Source organism: Megascapheus bottae, chromosome 17 (assembly GCF_031878675.1).
Source record: "Megascapheus bottae isolate mThoBot1 chromosome 17, mThoBot2.hap1, whole genome shotgun sequence".
Taxonomy (NCBI): domain Eukaryota; kingdom Metazoa; phylum Chordata; class Mammalia; order Rodentia; family Geomyidae; genus Megascapheus; species Megascapheus bottae.
Genome location: NC_143525.1, coordinates 661,071 through 674,321, shown reverse-complemented (window position 1 = coordinate 674,321; position 13,251 = coordinate 661,071). Strand labels below are relative to the sequence as shown.

Below are 13,251 nucleotides of genomic sequence, written 5' to 3'. Positions count from 1 at the left end.
CCTGGGGTATGATAGCCCACTGGGCTCTCTCATTGGCTCTGGGACTCATTTGTGTGGAAGCAGAATGGAGGGGTTGGGGATTGACAATGGAAGCAGGAAGGGCCTCATAGCCCTAAATACTTGAGGACCAGGTGACTTTAGTGGACTGATGGAATGTGAGGCCCAGTGGCCAGCACGTGGGATGCCAGCTGCCCCTGACTGAGACCGGAGGTGGGGAAGGCAAGACAGCCTAGGAATTACTACAGGAGACTCAGACAGGTCAGAAGCCAGGCCCAGCTCAGTACCCTGCACCACTTCTTAACTGTGACCATGAATCAGTTACACAGCTGCTCGGTGCTTCGACTGGCTGTCCTGTAAACCCAGGATGCACATTAGTGAGAGAGTCCTGTGGCCCCAGAGTCTGGTGCTGGCAGAGTTAGGTGCTCATGGCTCTGGGTTGGTGACAGCTATTCAAGGTAGGCGAAGGACCCTCTGTGCTCTGGGCCTCCCTTCTCATGGGAGAGACTGGCTGAGCCTCCTCAGGATGCGAAAATGGGGAGCCAGACTGGGGCAGACATAGGTTACTGCAGTAACCCCCAAACTCAGTAGCTGGCCAGGGACAATGGTGAGCATTCCACCCTAGCACTGGGGGAGGCTGGGGCAGGAGAGCATGAGTCTGGGTTACATAGTTAGTCCCTGCCTCAAAACAACATGCAAAGCCAGGCACTAGTGGCTCACGCCTGTCATCCTAGCTACTCAGGAGGCTGAGATCTGAGGGTCACGGTTCAAAGCCAGCTTGGGCAGTAAAGTCTGTGAACCATCGGAAAACTGGAAGTGGTGCCGTGGGTCAGTGTGGTATCTAGCGCTAACCTTGAGCAGAAGAGCTCAGGGACCGTGCCCAAGCCCTGAGTTCAAATCCCAGGACCAGCACGTGCGCACACACACACACACACACACACACACACACACACACACACACACACACACAAAACCAAACTAGAACCCCCTAAGGAACAGACAGTACACCTCACTCTGCTGGGTGCCAGGGCAGCTTAGCCAGCAGGAACTCTGCCTCACAGGCAGAGGGTCAGAGCTCTGGAGTGGCTCTGCCCGGTGTGGCAGCCCTCCATGTGTGTGGCTTCTTCAGTTGAAATGAGTGAAGTAAATAAAACTAGAAATGCCCTTCCTCCACCCAGCTGAGCTGCATTCCTTGTGCTGGACAGGGTCATGGCTCTGAACAGGAACCTTTTCGAGTTGGAAACTCGTGGAGCCAAAAAGTTATAAGGTAGGAAAAGCCAGACCTATCAGGGATGACCTCGATCCTCTGTCATTTGGTTGTGGGTCAGGGAACAGGAAGGAAGTTCCCGGTGGGCAGGTAGAAAAGAGAAATAAAAGAGACACCCCCCCTCCCCCAATCCTTCCAGGGGCAAATGGAAGGCAACAAAGTAGAGACCTGTGTCTTAACCTCAGGGCCAGCCTGGCCTAGAATGAATATCCCAGGGTGTGTGGTGCACACACCATGTGTGGGGTCAGGATCACAGCAGGAGGGATTTACGTGAGACTGCAGATGAACTTTCCCTGCGTGGTCAGGAGCCCTGAAAAGGTGACTGGGGAGACTTGTGGGTAGACTGAGGCTGGAGTGGGATGAAGTGTGCAGTGTGGGCACTGCTGTTTCAAAGGCGGGGCCATGGCAAGACCACCAGTAAAGGCCCTGCTCCTTGGCCCAGAAATGAGGCCCGGCCCTCCCCCAGCCTTTCCTGTGCACTTCAGTTAAATAGATCAGAAGGAAAAAGTCTGTTTGATTTTAATCTCAACGCAGGACACTGGAGATTACATTTTCCACGGAAAATGTCAGCCGTTGCCTAAAATAGGACTTTAGAGAAAATGCTAGAAAGTGTATTTTTAGGTTACATGTCCCGTCCCCCACCAGATCCCTGAAGTCCAGCTGGGTGCTTGCTGCTGTCCGTGGGTCTGCCAGGTGCAGACCCAGGCCATCCACGCCGTCGAGCCCCAGGAAGGAAGGCCTGAGGGCCAGGACGTGCACATGCTGACCTGGTCTCTGCGTCGGGAGGCAGCACCGGAAGTGGGCCAGCAGGCAGCCATCAAGCCTACCCACCTGAGGCTGCTGATGATGCAGACTGGGGCCAGCCAAGGCCTGAGATGGCTGGAGCTGAGCTTGAGACTGGGAGCCTCTCTGAAGAGCCCCCCATAGACCACTTAGCTGCTGGGGTGATCATCTTGCTGTGTGACCTTGTTCCAGTGGCTTGGCCACTCTGATCCTTACTCTTCACATGCACAGAAGTTGGGTTGAAAGATTCAAAGGACTCGGTGACCTCAGGTCGCAGGCTGCTAGGTGCCCTAGGAGCTGTAAGGGATATAGGTGGCAAGCAAGCTGCAGTAGGTGTCTGCCCAACCTGGGCTTGTAGGGCCAGGAAAGGCCTCGAAGAAGGCCTGGGCAGGGCTAGGGACAGCCGAACGTCACAGGTTCCGTGGAATGTGGGCTGACAGCTGGGGTCTTGTCTGGAAGATCCAGGGAGCCTGAGCAGTGCTTGGTAGTAACACGTGGGTGCCCTGGTGTGGGGCAGAGCTGTATGGCCATCTGAAGACGAGCCATGCAGAGGGCCCTGGGGACCCCTTCCTCCAGGCCTCAGTTTCCCTTCTGTGAGATAGGCTGGGCTGGAAAGTGCCCTGGCTCTGAGGGCTGCACTGCACCATGGCTCAGTTTGAGCAGGGTGGGGTGGGGCGAGGGATGGAGGCACCTCGTTCCCACCGTGTGTGTGCCGAGACCTCAGGGCTGTGGGGTTCCTCCCGGGGGTGTAGGAAGGTGGGCTCGGTGGGGAGGGGCGCAGACCCCATCAGCTCTCCGTGTAACAGTCTTTTCCCCCTTCCCCTGGCCCCGTGCTCCTGCGGACCCCTGGATCCTGCAGAACTCCCCACGGAAGAAGGTAAGGTGGGGACACAGCAGCATGGGGCCGTGCTTTGTCTTGGTCACAGTCGAGCACATTGCCACTCAAGAAGGAGGCATTGCCCACCCGAGCCCCTGAGGGCCTCTGGCTCCTTCCCAGGTGCAGTTCAGGGTGGGTGAGGGCTGGGGCGGGCCTCATGCCTGTTCCTGTTCCCAGGGAAGTCCTTGTGGGAGCTGGTGCTGGAGCAGTTCGAGGATCTCCTGGTGCGCATTCTGCTGCTGGCTGCCCTGGTCTCCTTTGTAAGTGGAGTCCACTGGCCTGTGGGGCTGGGCCGCTCTATGGGGAGAGCGGGGCCCAGCAGGGGTCAGTCTGGGCCGGCTCTCTCCTTGGCCTTGGGCACCTCTCCTTTTGTCTGGCCCCCAAATATTCCCTGCCCTGCAGACTTCTACATCTTGTGCTTGGACGCTCACTGCCCCACAACTCCTACGTGATCTGTACCCTCTTCCTTCTTTCTCCTCCTCCTTTCTTTTCTTCTTGTTTTTCTTCTTTCTTCTTCCTTTTGTCAGTTGTAGGGCTTGGGTCCTGGGTGCTGTCCCTGAACTGTTTTGCACAAGGCTAACACTCTACCACCTTGAACCATAGCTCCACTTCTGGTTTTGTGGTGGTTAATTGAAGATAAGAGTCTCATGGACTTTGCTGCCCTGGCTGGCTTTGAACTATGATTCTCAGATCTCAGCCTTCTGAGTAGCTACGATTACTAGCACTCAGCTTTAAGAAAATGGGACTGGGAGTTTGGCCTAGTGGTAGAGAGTGCTTGCCTAGCATGCACAAAGACCAGGTTTGATTCCTTGGCACCACATACATAGAAAACAGCCCAAAGTGGTGCTGAGGCTCAAGTGGCAGAGATCTAGCCTTGAGAAAGTCCAGGTGCTATGTGGACCAGCATTTTCTTGTCTCTACGCCTGTGTCCCCCACCCCGTCTTAGGAGTTACCCTACATAGGTCAGAGAGCTTTCTAAGTTGTGGTGTGACCTAGCTCTTCTTATCTCAGCCCAGATCTCTGAATTCCAGTACTGTGGATGTTTGGACCAGATAACTCTTAGTGAGGTGGGATGTATTATGTCCTGCAGAATGTTCAGGCATAGCTGGACACTGGTGGCTCGTGCCTATAATCATAACTACTCAGGAGGCTGAGATTTGAGGATCGCAGTTCAAAGCCAGCTCAGGCAGGAAGTCCATGAGACTCTTATCTCCAATGTATCACCAGAAAACCAGAAATAGTACTGTGGCTCAAAGTGGTAGAGTGCTAGCCCTGAGCAAAAGAGCTCAGAGAAAGTGCCCAGGCCCTGAGTTCAAGCCCTACAACCAACAACCAAACAAGAACACACAAACACACACACACACACACCCCACACTATGGCTGGGAATGTGCCTTAGTACTAAAGTGCATGGCTGGCATGCATGAAGCCTTGAGTTTGATTCCTCAATACCACGCAGACAGAAAAGGCCAGAAGTGGCTCAAGTAGTAGAGTACTAGCCTTGAGCAAAAGAAGTTCAGGGACAGTGCCCAGGCCCTGAGTTCAAGCCCCATGACTGATAAAAACAAAAATAAAGCAAAAACCCAGAATGTTTAGGCAGTGCCCCTGACCAGATGCCAGAAGGTCATGACCTCACAGTCATGACCTTTACAAAACAATCTCAGACCTCCTTAGCTGTCCCTGAGGAGGGGAACTGGCCCTAACTTGGCCTCTTCCAGTATTCTGCACAGACATGGCTCTGACCTCCTGTAACCTTCTCCTGACGGTGGTGTCCCCTTGATCTTTGCTGGGCCTGTCCCTGGGACCGCCATAGTCTGTGGGGCCTGGTGAGGAGGTGGGGAGGGGTCAGAAATAGTTGCTGGTGGCTGAGTAGCACACTCAGATTAGTGCCGGGTGATTCCCACCCTGGCCCTGATTCCAGCGGGGCTCAAGGAGGAGATCTCAGTCTGGAAACCTGAAATGAGGAGCAGGGGGTGCTGGCTAGGAGTGCCCCTTCCCCTCCGGTCATGTCTGGTCATCTGGGCTATTGCCCCAAGGAAACCAGAGCTCTCATGAAAGCATGCATCCATGCAGATGCCAGAAATGGCAGAGTCAAAAGGGTTCTTCTGTCCTTGGTGGCACAAGTGGATCCACAGAAACAGCTGGGTTGTGAGTCCTCACTTTGGTCAAAGAGTGGACATGACACTTGACCAGTCTCCACCATGCAGCATATGCTCTGGAAATTATAGTCTCTAGTCACTTCACCTTGAACCTGAGTGTATATTGTGGTCATGTGGGCCAGTGAAACACCTTTTGATTCAGGAGGTTTGGGTTGAGTTTAAGAACTGCAATTCTTCCTGGCACCAGTGGCTCACGCCTGTGATCCTAGCTACTCCGGAGCCTGAGATCTGAAGATCCCAGTTTGAGGCCAGCTCAAGCAAGAGAGTCTGAGACTTTTGGTCTCCAATTAACTCAAAAAGTTGTAAGCAGAGGCGTGGTAAAGCACCAGTCTTGACCAAAAATGCTAAGGGACAGTGTCCAGGCTCTGAGTTCAAGCCCCAGTACAGACACAATCCCCCTCCTAAAACACACACACACACACACACACACACACACCTGTAGTTCTGGCAAGTTCTCTGGTGCTACCACTGCTGTTGCTACTTCCAGTCATGGGGACCAGAGAGGAGAAGCAGTTTTAAGCAGTCTGGGTACCCCAGCTGCTGGGGCACCATTCAAGCTTGGCCTGGGTGGGGCATGGGCTATGACAGTCACAGCTCCTCAGGGGAACAGCCTTCTCCACACCAAGGTGCCTCCTTGGACAAGAGTGTGAACAGAAGATCCAGGGTTCAGAGGGCAGGGCCGGGGGCGGGGCGCAGACCAGCGCAGCTGATAAGCTGTGATCCCGCAGGTCCTGGCCTGGTTCGAGGAGGGTGAGGAGACCACGACTGCCTTTGTGGAACCTCTGGTCATCGTGATGATTCTTGTGGCCAATGCAATTGTGGGCGTCTGGCAGGTGAGAGGCCCAGGGGTGGAGCCCCGGGGTCCCTAGATTGGATCTCCATCTATGGGTCTTTCCTCTTCCACCTCCACCCCAGGCCCCAGGGGTGTCACTGGTCACCCTTCCCTTCCGCAGGAGCGTAATGCCGAGAGTGCCATTGAAGCCCTGAAGGAGTATGAGCCTGAGATGGGCAAGGTGATCCGCTCAGACCGCACAGGCGTGCAGCGAGTCCGTGCCAGGGACATTGTCCCTGGAGACATTGTGGAAGTGGCAGGTGGGTGCAACTCTTCTTTTCTCTTTCTGACATGAAGGAGAAGCCCCCTGTCCCTCACCCTCCATCTTCCCAGCTGTGTATACAGACAGGGTGGCTGTCGGATCCCCACAGAGCTCTCTGGCCAAAGCCCGATGGACAGATTGCCAGGGCCCACCCCAGGGACCCTAGCTGATCCCTAGCCTTGGTTCCTGGGAGCCTTCTATCTTCCCTGGGGTGTAGAGCCCCAAAGCATCCTTAGCTGAGCCATTCTCCCGCTACAGTGGGAGACAAAGTGCCTGCCGACCTCCGTCTCATTGAGATCAAGTCTACTGCCCTGCGAGTGGACCAATCCATTCTGACCGGTGAGGCCCAGGGGCCAGGTGGAGCCTGCAGGGGTAGGCCTGCCTTCAGGGATGCTTGAATAACACCCAGTTCCATGGCCAGGTGAATCTGTGTCTGTGACCAAGCACACGGACGCCATCCCAGACCCCAGAGCCGTGAACCAGGACAAGAAGAATATGCTGTTTTCTGTAAGTTCTCCACCCACAGCCTCAATGTGAATGACAAAAATGACATTCAGATTACTTAAGACTCCCATAGGAAAGGAGTTCACTGGTTATTAGCAATACTGCAAATTGATCATAAAAATAATAGTTGTGGCTGGGAGTTTGGCCTAGTGGTAGAGTGCTTGCCTAGCATGCATGAAGACCCGGGTTCAATTCCTTGGTACCACATACATAGAAAAAAGCCAAAGGTGGTGCTGAGGCTCAAGTCGTAGAGCTCTAGCCTTGAAAAAGCCCAAGGACAGTGCTCAGTCCTGAGCTCAAGCCCAGGACTGGCAAAAAAAAAAAATAATAATAATAGTTGTATTTATGGAGGCCTGGGTGCCTAGCACTGTCTAAGCCCACACATAATAGTTTATTTAATCCTTACAACAGACCTTTGAAAGAAAGTTATCAGTATTATTTACTTATCTGAATTTTCCAGCAAGGAAACAGATCCAGAGAGGTTAAGTACATTGCCCAAGGTCACACAATCAGCGAGTAGCAAAACAGGGATATAAACTCAGAGATACCCCAGGCCTAGAGCTTTCACTCTTTCCTGCGAGGATAGCCTCACAGGCATCGTCATTAGGAACTCAGTTTGAAAATCCTGCAGAGTAAAGAGAGCCACAAAGTGGTGGAGAACTAGAGAATGGCTCATTGGTAGAGTTATTGCTGAGCATTTGTGAGGCCCTGGGTTCAATACCCAGTACTGGGGGGGAAAAAAAAAAGAAGAAGAAAGATAAAAAGGAGGCGGATGTTAGTCCATTTCTCAGATGGGAAAAACTGAGGCCAGGGCATGTGTCCCTGGTTCTTTTGGGGGAGAATGGTTTTAACTACTGGGAGAGAGCTGCCCTGTGGTCTCAGAGAGACTCCCAGCTGCCCATGGGCGGCCTGTTGCCAAGCTTGGAGCACCTGATCCCCCATGGAAGGGCCAGGCCAGCTGGGAGAAGAGTGAGGAGCATGCCTGGAAACGAATACAGTTGGAGAGTGAGTGCTCATGCAGAGCTCTTCCTGCGATCCCTGTCCTGGCTGCTTTGGGACAGGGACAGGGGCACTAATGTCTCCTCTGAGAAGGGGTGGCCTAGCTGTCCACCCTGGCCTTGCTCAGGGTGGAAGAGCAGTTTCCACTGGCACTTCCCAGCCTGCTCCCCGCTCCGCCCCGTGTGGCACCCATCTGAGGGCACTCATGGAGACGTGGGCCTCAGTTGGGTCTTCTGTTCCATAAGAAGACAAGGGTCCTGTCCCTTGCACCAGGACCTGAGGACAATGAGGGTTTCTCCAACCCGAAATCATTTATAGACTATTTGCCTGGGATTGTTGTCAGACACACTCTTGGGTGGCCATGATGGTTGAATCTCCATTTGGTGGATTTGAACAGTGGGTCCCAGTGGATTGCCTGGTCAGTGTCACATTTGAAGCCTCCTACAGCAAGTTCTGTGTGAGGACTTGGGGGACATGGTGATGGACCAAATCTGTACCCATAGACAGCAGTGACAGTGAATGCCTGGAAACACGATACACATGGACAAAGCTACATTACAAGAGCCCGCACCAGCCCAGAGGAGCCCGGGGTTCAGGCCCTGGCTGGGGACTAAGCAGCTCTTCCGTTATCCTCTCTTTGGTCAGGGCACCAACATCTCATCGGGTAAGGCGGTGGGTGTGGCAGTGGCCACAGGCCTGAACACAGAGCTGGGCAAGATCCGGAGCCAGATGGCGGCTGTGGAGCCTGAGCGGACACCACTGCAGCGCAAGCTGGATGAGTTTGGGCGGCAGCTGTCCCGTGCCATCTCGGTGATCTGCGTGGCGGTGTGGGTCATCAACATCGGCCACTTCGCTGATCCAGCCCACGGTGGCTCCTGGCTCCGTGGCGCTATCTACTACTTCAAGATCGCTGTGGCCCTGGCTGTGGCTGCCATCCCCGAGGGCCTTCCAGCGGTCATCACAACGTGCCTGGCACTGGGCACACGGCGCATGGCACACAAGAATGCCATCGTGCGGAGCCTGCCCTCCGTGGAGACCCTAGGCTGCACCTCCGTCATCTGCTCCGACAAGACAGGCACGCTCACCACCAATCAGATGTCTGTCTGCAGGGTGAGTGAGTGGCCAGGGCCAGCCTGGGGTCCCCTGGGGCTGTGTGACACCGGCCTCCTCCCCCAACCTCCTCCTGTTTGATGAGAGAGGGAGAGAAGCTGTGGGCTGGCTTCAGAGAGGTTTAGGGAGCACAGCCATGTGTTCATGGCTTCATGTATGTCACTGGAACCTGTGTGTCACTGTGGCTTCCCCAGCGTCCTCATCGGAAGCCCGGCTGCTAAGTGAGCCCTGCCAGGTAACCTGAAAGGACCCCAGAGAGAGTCAAGAACAGGCCTGGGGTCTGAGCCAAGTGGGCCCGGACCCAGTTCCATCCTGTGCTATCCTGACGGTAGACAGTGCCTGTCACTAGATATGCCAGCTCCAGTGACCCGAGAAGGGCTGGGGCAGGAATTATTCATTCCCTGGCACGAATTCCCACATCCTGGTCCACTCTCCACATGTTCCGGGATTCTGGCAGAGGCTCCTCCATGACTCAGTGGAGTGGTTGGAGAGAGGTGGGTAGCTCCCTTCTGGGTTTCCCATGACTCCTCTTTGAGTCAGTAACCAGCCTCAGTCTCCTTAGCTCAGTAGAGCCCATTGGGCTCATTAGAGCCTGATGCAGGAGAGGTGAGTGAGCGGCCCATGGCCTTCGACCAGCTCACACTTGCAGGATTTCATCTGATGCATTCCTTGACAGAAGTCAAGCTTTGGGGAGCACAGTAGAGGGTTTCCAGGGCACTGCTGCTGCACTGCTGCCCGGAAGCAGAGTGATGAGCAAGCCCTGGGTGCTAAGCTGGACACTGGAACCATGTGCAGCAAGGAAGCTTCCAGAACGCAAGAACCATCTCCCTTGCAGAAGTGGAGACAGACAAGAAATGGACTGCCTTAGGAGGGAAGGGTCTGTGTCAGGTGCACAGGCAGGCGCTGGGTGTCCCAGCAGCTTCCATCAAGGACCCCCATCTTCTCTGGCTTTACACAGAAGGGAAACTACTGCCCAGCACCCGAGTTCACCCTTGTCCTCCACAGATGTTCGTGGTGGCGGAAGCGGACCCGGGCTCCTGCCGTCTGCATGAATTCACTATCTCGGGTACCACGTACACCCCAGAGGGCGAAGTGTGAGTGGATGGAAGTGGAGGGAGCCTCTGGGCATCCTGGCCTGCCAGGGTCAGGGGGTAGTGGGTGAGGCCCCCGGGGGTGGGGACCACGGCCTTGCTCTGACCTCCTGCTCCCCAGGCGGCAGGGGGAGCAGCTTGTGCACTGCGGGCAGTTCGATGGGCTGGTGGAGCTGGCGACCATCTGTGCCCTGTGCAACGACTCAGCTCTGGACTACAACGAGGTAGGTGCCAGTCCCCTTCATGGCCTCCCTGATATCCAAGCGCTATCCACAGACAGGCCCTTCACCCAGGAGTCAGTGGCTGACACCTGTAATCGTAGCTACTCAGGAGGCTGAGATCCCAGTTCAAAGCCAGCCATGGCAGGAAAGTCCATGAGACTCCTTACCTCCAATAGCCAGCAAACAAAACAAAACAAAAACAAAAACTGGAAATAGCTCAACTGGTAGAGCGTCAGCCTTGAGCAAGAAAGCTTAGGAACAGTGCCCAGGCCCTGTCTGCAAGCCTCAGTACCGGCATGAAAAGAAACAGCGACATACATACATACCTGTGACCCTGCCACGCCTCCGTCTTGCTGGATTGGCTCTGGAACTCTATCGTTGGCGCCCCCTGGCTGAGAGGACCAACATCAGGCCTGCAGTGACAATGGAGCATGGGAAGAGATCAGGTAGTGTCCAGGATGGGGCAGTACAGGAAGCGGAGCCATAGCCCAGGAAAGGCCCAGTCTATAAAAGCCAGATGTGTCCAGTACTGAAAGCCATTGGTATGGTGGGAACAGGGAAACGGAGCAGGTGAGAGGATACTCCTACCTGTGGGGAAGGCTTAACCAGAGCCGTGCCACACTGAAGGCACATGGAAGGGTTTTGAGCCAGGAGAGGGATGCAGTCACTATCTCCTAAAAACCAGGCCTGTAATCCTAGCTAGATCCAAATATTGGCAGTTTGAAGCCAGCCTTGGTAAGAAAGTTTGTATGAGACTTTTTTTTTTGCTAGTCCTGGGGCTTGAACTCAGGGCCTGGGTACTGTCCTTGGACACTTTTTGCTCGAGGATAGCACTCTGCCACTTGAGTCATAGAGCCACTTCTGGCTTTTTCTGTATATGCGGTTTTGGGAAATCAAATCCAGGGCTTTGTATATGCTAGGCAAGCATGCTACCAGTAGGTCATGCTCCAGGCCTTGTGTGAGACTCTTTTTTTGCCAGTTCTGTGGCTTGAACTCGGGGCCTGACCTCTGTCCTTGGGCATTCTCAAGGGTAGTGCTCTACTACTTGAGCCACAGCTCCACTTCCAGCTTTTTCTGTGTATGTGGTACCAAGGAATCAAACCCATGGCTTTGTGCATGCTAGGCAAGCATTCTTACCACTAGACCACATTCCCAACCCCCTGTGTGAGACTCTTATCTCCAGTTAACTACCAAAATGCCAAAAGTAGAGCTGTGGCTCAAGTGATAGAGTACCAGTTTAAGCCTTAAGAGAAAAAGCTAAAGTACAGTTCCTAGGGCCTGAGTTCAGGCCCCAGTACTGGTACAAATGAAGGAAAGAAGGAAGGAAGAAAGGTAGGAAGGAAAGAAGGAAGGAAGGAAGGATCTCTTTGTGTAGATAACAGCATAAACAGGACAGGAGGGGCCAGGAAGCCCTGAGTGGATGTTCAGTCCAGAGAGATGCCAGCTAAATCCTGCCTGGAACTTCAGGAGTGGGAGAAGGCCAGAGAGATTTAAGAGTTAGGACTTGGTGAAATGCTTAAGTAAAAGAGAGGAAGAAGTCAGAGGATCCCTTGTTGTACCCCAAGGAGTCCCTAAAGAACTAGCTCCTAGGGCCAGGAGTATGGCCTAGTGGTAGAGTGCTTGCCTAGTATTCTCCAAGCCCTGGGTTCAATTCCTTGGTACCACATACACAGAAAAAAGCCAGAAGTGGTACTGTGGCTCAAGTAGTAGAGTATTAGCCTTGAGAAAGCTCAAATACAGTGTCCAGGCTCTGAGTTCAAGCCCCAGAACTGGCAGGGAAAAAAAAAAGAATAAACTTCTTAAGGCAAAATTGGGCATAGGGCTCTAAAGCTCGGGAGGGAGGGAGGAAGGTCTTGCATGGGCCAGGCACTGACTGTGGTGAGCTGGTCCAGGGCAGAGGAGGCAGGGGCTAGGGGAGCCTCGGGGAGAGAAGGTGAGGGTAAGGAGGAGGCCCAGGCAGCAGGTTGAGCTACCATACCTGATGAAGGAGCTGAGAGGCTCAAAGAGGGAGAGCAGGAGGGTGTGTGGACATTGCTGCCACGGCCTGAGAGACAGGCCGAGTGTTGCTGAGACACCATCTGACCCCAGATCAGCAGCAAGGCGCTCCACGCATGGGAAAGCAGCGTCTGGGGGACTTGAAGGGAGTAGAAGGAAGATGAGGCTGTGGATGTCCTGCGGGGGCAGCAAACCCCTCACTCCCTGTGCCCTGGGGTCCCCAGGCCAAAGGTGTGTACGAGAAGGTGGGAGAGGCCACGGAGACAGCCCTGACTTGCCTGGTAGAGAAGATGAATGTGTTCAACACTGACCTGAATGCCCTGTCCCGGGTGGAGCGAGCTGGTGTCTGCAATGCGGTGAGTGGGGCCAGGGCAGGGGCTGCACAGCGGGGGCTCCCAGGACATCCCGACACGGGAGAGAAAGAACAGTGTTAGGAGGCTTCTGGGAGGAGGAAGGACCAGACATGGGGTGAAAGGCAGCTACAGAGCAGAGAGAGGGTCCATGGGATGTGGACAGAGGTGTGGAGGTGGCGAGTCCCTGTGAGCTCTGGAAATCCAGAGGGAGGAAGGAAGGGCCTTGAACTCCAGGCTCAGAGGTGTACAGCTGCACGAGCGTCTTCTTTAGGGCCAGTGAGAGGCAGGTTGCGTCCCTGGCTCTGTCCCCCATGCCCTGACCTGCCTGGACCCACAGGTCATCAAGCAGCTCATGAGGAAGGAGTTCACCCTCGAGTTCTCCCGGGACCGGAAGTCCATGTCCGTCTACTGCACGCCCACCCACCCCAGCCCCAAGGGCCAGCGCAGCAAGATGTTCGTGAAGGTGGGACCTGCCTCTGTAGGGTGACAAGGGGGCCCAGCTGTGTGGCCTGGGGTGACTAGGGGGCCCAGCTGTGTGGCCTGGGGTGACTAGGGGGCCCAGCTGTGTGGCCTGGGGTGACTAGGGGGCCCAGCTGTGTGGCCTGGGGTGACTAGGGGGCCCAGCTGTGTGGCCTGGGGTGACAGGGGGCCTGGCTCCAGCACTGAACTGTGACCAGGAAGGTGTGAGACCCACGGAGCAAGCGAGAGTCTGAAGTAGGGATAGCCGTGCCCTGCGGGGCTCTGAGAGCAGCGCCCGGATATGGTGGGGATAAGGTGAGACCAAGGGACCCAACCAGCCCCTG

At 54.9% G+C, this 13,251-nt stretch overlaps 1 protein-coding gene across 1 annotated transcript in view; it reads left to right on the top strand.

The window, feature by feature from the left end:
- Atp2a3 (ATPase sarcoplasmic/endoplasmic reticulum Ca2+ transporting 3) overlaps positions 1–13,251 on the top strand; it is a 33,260-nt gene that overhangs the window by 5,971 nt on the left and 14,038 nt on the right. The window contains exons 2-12 of the mRNA XM_090349330.1: positions 2,907–2,924; positions 3,102–3,184; positions 5,810–5,914; positions 6,035–6,173; positions 6,434–6,514; positions 6,597–6,682; positions 8,324–8,788; positions 9,794–9,882; positions 10,001–10,103; positions 12,320–12,451; positions 12,786–12,911. Coding sequence (XP_090205456.1) covers positions 2,907–2,924; positions 3,102–3,184; positions 5,810–5,914; positions 6,035–6,173; positions 6,434–6,514; positions 6,597–6,682; positions 8,324–8,788; positions 9,794–9,882; positions 10,001–10,103; positions 12,320–12,451; positions 12,786–12,911 — 1,427 coding nt within the window. The remainder of the gene's footprint in view (positions 1–2,906; positions 2,925–3,101; positions 3,185–5,809; positions 5,915–6,034; positions 6,174–6,433; positions 6,515–6,596; positions 6,683–8,323; positions 8,789–9,793; positions 9,883–10,000; positions 10,104–12,319; positions 12,452–12,785; positions 12,912–13,251) is intronic.